This window comes from Marmota monax, unplaced genomic scaffold (assembly GCF_021218885.2).
Source record: "Marmota monax isolate L192 unplaced genomic scaffold, Marmota_monax_Labrador192_F-V1.1 WCK01_AAM20220418_F8-fsc00263, whole genome shotgun sequence".
In the NCBI taxonomy this organism is placed as follows: domain Eukaryota; kingdom Metazoa; phylum Chordata; class Mammalia; order Rodentia; family Sciuridae; genus Marmota; species Marmota monax.
The window spans coordinates 1,033,684-1,039,615 of NW_026693408.1; the positions used below are offsets into that span (position 1 = coordinate 1,033,684).

Sequence of the window (5,932 nt, forward strand, 5' to 3'; positions counted from 1 at the left end):
ACTCCGATGTAATTTGTCCTCTGAGTTCCCAATGAGAAATGAGATTGAAGCTAGTCTCCACTTAAGACCACCCTTTTTTTTGTACTGGGGATCAAATCCCAGGTGCACTCTATCACTCAACTACGTCCCCAGTTTCTCTGTCTCTGTCCCTTTGTCTCTCTCTTTCTTGAGATAGGTTTTTGCTAAATTGCTGAAGCTGGCCTTGAATTTGCAATCCTCCTGCCTCAGCCTCCCAAGTCAATGGGATTACACGCCTATGCTACTGTGCCTAGCTGAAGATCTCACTCTTTTTTTATATACCTTTATTTTATTTGTTTTTTTTTTATTTGTTTTTTTTTTATGTGGTGCTGAGGATCGAACCCAGTGCCTCACACATGCCAGATGAGCACTCTACCACTGAGCCACAACCCTAGCCCAAGATCATACTCTTAACTTTTTTCTTTGCCCTGCCCTGCCTTCCTCACTCCCTTCTCCTGAGAGCATTTCCCCCATAAATCACTTGGAGAAGAACTCTCATCATTGATTGCTTCTAGAGAATGACACCCATGTCAGCTGACTGTCTTTACTCCCTGTATTAATCTGTTTTCTGTTGCTATAACAAAATACCTGAAATTGGGTTCTTTTACACACACACACACACATACACACATATAATGTATATATAAAGCATATGTGTGTATGTGTGTGTGTGTGTTATTTATGAGGTGCAGAGGATCGAACCCAGTGCCACACATGTGTTAGGCAAGCACTCTACCACTGAGCCACAGCCCTAGCCCAAGACTGAGTGCTTTATAAAGGAAATTTATTTAGCTAACAGTTTTAGAAGTCTAAGAATATGATGTCATCATCTGCTGACTCCAGTGAAATCTTTCTGGAGCATCATATCATGGTGATATTATAGCATAAGTGAGAGGGAGAGATCACATGGCAAAACAGGAAGCCAGGGCACAGGGAAGGACCAATGTTACTCTTTTTATAACAACCCTTTCTCACAGGAACTCACTAATTCCCCCAAACCAGCATTAACCCCTTGGAAGGACAGTATCCCCAATGACCTAATTATCTTCCAATAGGCCCCTTCTCTTAAAGGTTCCACCAGAGGTTGAGGGTATAGCCCAGTGGTAGAGTACACATTTATCATGCGCAAGGCCCTGGGTTCAATCCCCAGCACCACTCCTTCTCCAAAAATCATTTCTACTGCCTCTTATATTGCCACACAGGAGACCAAGCTTCCAACACATGAATCCTTGGGGGATAAGCCACATCTAAACCACAGCAGTCGATTAGAACAAATTCCTCTCAGTCTATGCATATGACCCCCTCCCACCCACCCTGCTGGTTAAATAGCAGAATATATTTACTTCCCTAGAAGAGTGCCTAGAACACAGTAAGTGCTCAATAAATTAACCAAATGAATGTAGGGGCAAGCCCAGGATCTTTTATAACTCAGCTGTCAGCAATGCCCCAGCCTGGAGTCATTGTGAGTCATAGCTGGTAAAGAGGAGCTAAGTGGTTCAGAGATGAGACCAGGCCTGGGACAGCAGCTTGGCACCTCCAGCACATCTTTCAGGTGAGACACAACATGTAGCAAAGATTACTGGGAAAGGGACCTCTGGAGAGTTGTAACAAGGGTGGATCTGGAAGTGGGCTCTCCTAGATGGTCTCCTTGAACCAGATTCAGGGGAGGTATCGTCCACCTCTTAGCTCTATGTGATAAATAAGTGTGTAGAATTAATGAAGGCAAGACAGAGGGAAATCTGCCCCAGTTAGTCCTCTTTTCTCCCTCCACGAGAAGAGGAATTTTAAAACACAAAACACATATCCCTTTCTCACATAATAGAATCAGCACTTACTGGGGAAAAAGAGCCAGGTAGAATGGGACTTATCTGTTTTGTTATCTGAACTTTAGATTCCTTGAGGAAGTAGTCTGCTTAGTACAAAAGTCACTTCTAGTGTGCACAGCCATTACCTTGAAATCAGAGCATAGATCTAGGCAAAGGCACTCGTCCCAGGATGTCACTGAGCATACTGTATTGTGATCTATGTGGATATCTCTTTCTGGCTGCACCAGGAGTTTATTAAAAGCAGGCACAGTCTGTGCTAGTATCCCCTGCCCAGACCAAGGTTTGGCACATAGCAGGTGCCAGTTCAAGGTTGAAAGACAAGGGCAGTAATGGTGTGGGTTATGTCAGACATCTCATCAGATACTTTGCAGAATCCAAATCCTGGCTTTGTAATCCTTTAGCAGTTCCCTCTTACCTAGGGTAAGTAAATCGCTAAGCCTGCCTGTATGTCACCTCAAGTGCCCTGGTTTGCCGCAGTCCGGCTGCAGCAAAATAACCGGGGGGTGACGAACAACTTGTGAACGTTGATACAGCAGGAGTAGGAGCCGTTTATTGCAGGACAGGAGCAGTATTTATACATTCCACACAGCTTATCTAATTAGCATAAACTAGATACATCAGTCAACCAATAAGGAATCTCTACACTTAATGGCTCGCTTTTGTTACTTCTCAAACCACTCCCTCTGGCATTTTGCCAGGCACCATCCAGACTTGTTTACGAACTCTAACATTCCCCTGGCAAAATGCCAGGTGTTATTTTGACTTGTTTACAGACTCTAACACTGGTTTAGCTTCTTCTGCTGGTGCCAGAATCAATCCTACCCAACCTCTTCCACACATTTGCAACATGAAAGGCTTGCCCCTCTCTTCACTTTTTCTACAAGCTCTCAATCTATTCATTCCCATCCCTCCTGGAAAAGTTCTGTTCCTCCATTAAGTACCTACTGGTCTCGCTATCATTCCTTCCTCTTCCACCCATGACCTCTTCCAGATGCAACTCAGAGAACAGGGCCCTAGACCTTCATGTACATGTCTATACCCAGGGCCTGACACCCAAGAGTGGTCTTTGGGGGAAGTGGTTTCTGTGAGCCTGTGCGTAGTGCGATTGTACAAGGATGAGCTCTTCAGTGACCCGCAACTGGTTAGCCCAAAAAGCAAGCCATAAGCTAATCCAAGTCCATCAGCTTCGCGGTTTGCAAGCCTGTACCAACCAGGCGGTTCACCCAGGTATTTGTACCCAACAGTGCCCCTGGCTCGCCTTCATCATTCAGGACACCAGGGCTCCGGAGGCAAGGGGGCAGCACCGGTTGCCATTACCCTGCGGCCACCTGTGCGCTCAGGCGAGAAGCCTGCCCACCCCTCACTCTGGCTGCCTTCGAGTGCCTGGCTAGGAGCCATACCAGCAGCTTTTGGGAGCTGCTGCGGCAATTCTGGGCCGATCATTTCTCGCGGCGCTTCTCACCACGGCGGCCGCCGCTGCGCCACAACTCCTCCATGTCCACCTTCTATCTGTTGGACCACCGGACGCGCCAGGCTGAGCTGGGCCTCAGCTACGGTGAGCCGCGCACACGCCTCAACAACCAGGCCTTCGTGTTCCGCAGCGGCCGGTGGAGAGCAGAGGGCCAGCAGCCGCGGTCACGGCCGCCGAAGTCCTCGCCAACCATCTCAGGCTGGAAACCACAGGTACAGCGAGTCAAAACCCAGATGCTGTTGGAGGAGAACAACTACCTGAAGCTGCAGCAAGAACTACTCATGGACATGCTGACTGAGACCACGGCGCGCATGCACCTGCTGGAAAAGCTCAACCCTGAGAACAGTCAGGCGCGCGCCTGGCAGAGAAAGATGCGGAAGCGTGAAGCCGCCGGCGGCGTGCTCATGATCAAACCGCGCGCTTCGGAGTCGCGGTGATGCAATAAAGCTCCGAGCAGCGCACGCGCGCCTGGCCCCTCGCCTTTAACCCGGGCTGGATTTGTGGAACCGCTGGGTTAGGGGTGGGTTGCATGCTCTCAGGGGCTGCCACTCTGTGCTAGGTGTGGACTGATGACGTTGACCTAAGCAGTCCGCCTCGGGAGCTTGAGATAGGACAGCAAGGAAGAATCTGTGTGTGCGGCCCTCCAGATCCTGGAGTGGGAGCCTGGTTTGCTGCAAGCAGTTCCGGGGTGGGGTGGGGCAAATGGCAGGTAATGGCATTCTAGGTCACCAAAGAACCGGGGGCGAAGTCCGGAAGGCAAAGGAGTCGCGGCGCTCTGGGAATGCAGGGTGCAGTGTGATGATGCCCAGGGTGAAGAGGTGGGTAGGGTTGAGGATTAGAGACTGCAATTTGACCCTAGAGATACAGGAGAGATACAGGCTGGGAATCTAGGTAAGTACCTTATCCCTGAGAGAAGCTTTGGCCCTTCCTGTTCTCACCTGCCTGTTTGGCCTTTTGGAGAATCGTACCTCCAAAATAGGCCTTTTTCCTCTTTTCTAGAATAAGGAGGTTTTTTTCAACCCGTACTTTGAAAAACAAAATGCATTTGTTGCCAACATTTCAGAATTTGAAATTCCAGATTTCTGGCCCAGCACAGTGTTCCAACCTCTAATTCCAACTACTAGGTAGGCCAAGGCAGGAGGATTGCAAGTTTGAGGTCAGCCTCAACAATTTAGCAAGACCCTAGCAACTTGGTGAGACACTGTCTCAAAATAAAAAGCAAAAAATGGCTGGGAATGTAGCTCAGTGATAAAGTGCCCCTGGGTTCAATCCCCAGTACCAAAATTAAATAAATAAAAGTAAATTTAAAAAAAAGTAAAACCGAGCTCGGTGGCATAGGACTGTAATTCCAGTGACTGGGGAGGTTGAAGCAGGAGGATGGCAAGTCAGAGTTCAGCCTCTGCAACTTAGCATGACCCTATCTCAAGACAAAAACTAAAAGTGCTGGGGATGTAGCTCAATGGCAATGTGTCCCTGTGTTCAATCTCTAGTACCTAAAATAGAAATAAATAAAAGATAAATATAGGAAAGCAAATGAGGAGGGAATCAGAACTATGTACTAGAAAAAATTCAAGTACAAAAAGATATCAGTAATGGAGAAAATATACTAGGTGAAGGAAGGCAGATGCAAAGGACCATATATGGTATGATTCCATTTATATAAATATCCTGAATAGGTATATCCATGAAGACAGAAAGCCATTTAGTGGTTACCAAGGGGTGGGAAAAGGGAGTTACTAATTAATGGGATTTCCTTTTGGGGTGATGAATGATGCTTTGGAACTACAATGGTGATGATTGCACAACATGTGACTAAAAGCCAGTAAATTATATACTTTAAAATGGTGAATTTTATCACAATAATAAAAAAAAAAAAATCAGTGGCACAGGTCTGTAATCCCAGAGGCTAAGGCAGGAGTATTACAAGTTCGAGGCCAGTACTCAGCAACTTAGTGAGACCCTGTCTCAAAATAAAAAATAGAAAAGGTCTGGAGATGTGGCTCAGTGGTTAAGCATCCCTGGGTTCAGTCCCAGGTACCAATGTTGCAGGAATCAGACTGGTCAAGAAGCGGCAAACGGCACTTGGAGAGTGGGAGAAGTGAGATTTTATTTTTATACTGGCAGGCCCAGAGATCAAACTCCAAATTCTGAGCCCCCATTCCCAGTTTCTCACAACATTTATAGGCAATCTGGTGCCATAAAATTTCTAGTTTACATGATAGAAGGCCCTGCAGGGGGTTTCTAGTGGGAAGCCTGTTTATAGAAGCAGAAAGTGATAAGGGCTAAAACTGGCTCTTTTCACAGGCCTCTGATAAATCTCTAGCCTTGTGCCCAAAGCCTGAACAGGGGCGTTTACACTTCAAAGCGTGTAGTTAGATCCTAGAGGTAGTTATTCACAATCCAAAAGGTAGAGGCCTATGGTTAATTAGGATTCCTGAAGAAGGGCTGACAGAAAGGGGAAGAGAACTCACCCTTTTCCTGGGCACTAGTTTTTCATAATAGTGGTTTTATAATTTCATTTTACAACCAGGCCTGATTTTACCATCCATTACACAAAAAAAAAAAAAAAAAAGAAGAAGAAGAAGAAAGAAAGGAAAGGAAAAAAAAAACAGAAAAA

General features: G+C 46.5%; 1 protein-coding gene across 1 annotated transcript; it reads left to right on the forward strand.

Annotated features, from left to right (window-relative positions):
• Positions 1-2,959: 2,959 nt before the first annotated feature.
• Cby3 (chibby family member 3) lies at positions 2,960-3,796 on the forward strand. Its single transcript, XM_046457117.2, has 2 exons — positions 2,960-2,985; positions 3,185-3,796. Exons 1-2 carry the CDS (start codon positions 2,960-2,962, stop codon positions 3,750-3,752), a joined length of 594 nt encoding a protein of 197 aa, XP_046313073.1. The 3' UTR covers positions 3,753-3,796.
• The last annotated feature ends 2,136 nt before the right edge of the window (positions 3,797-5,932 follow it).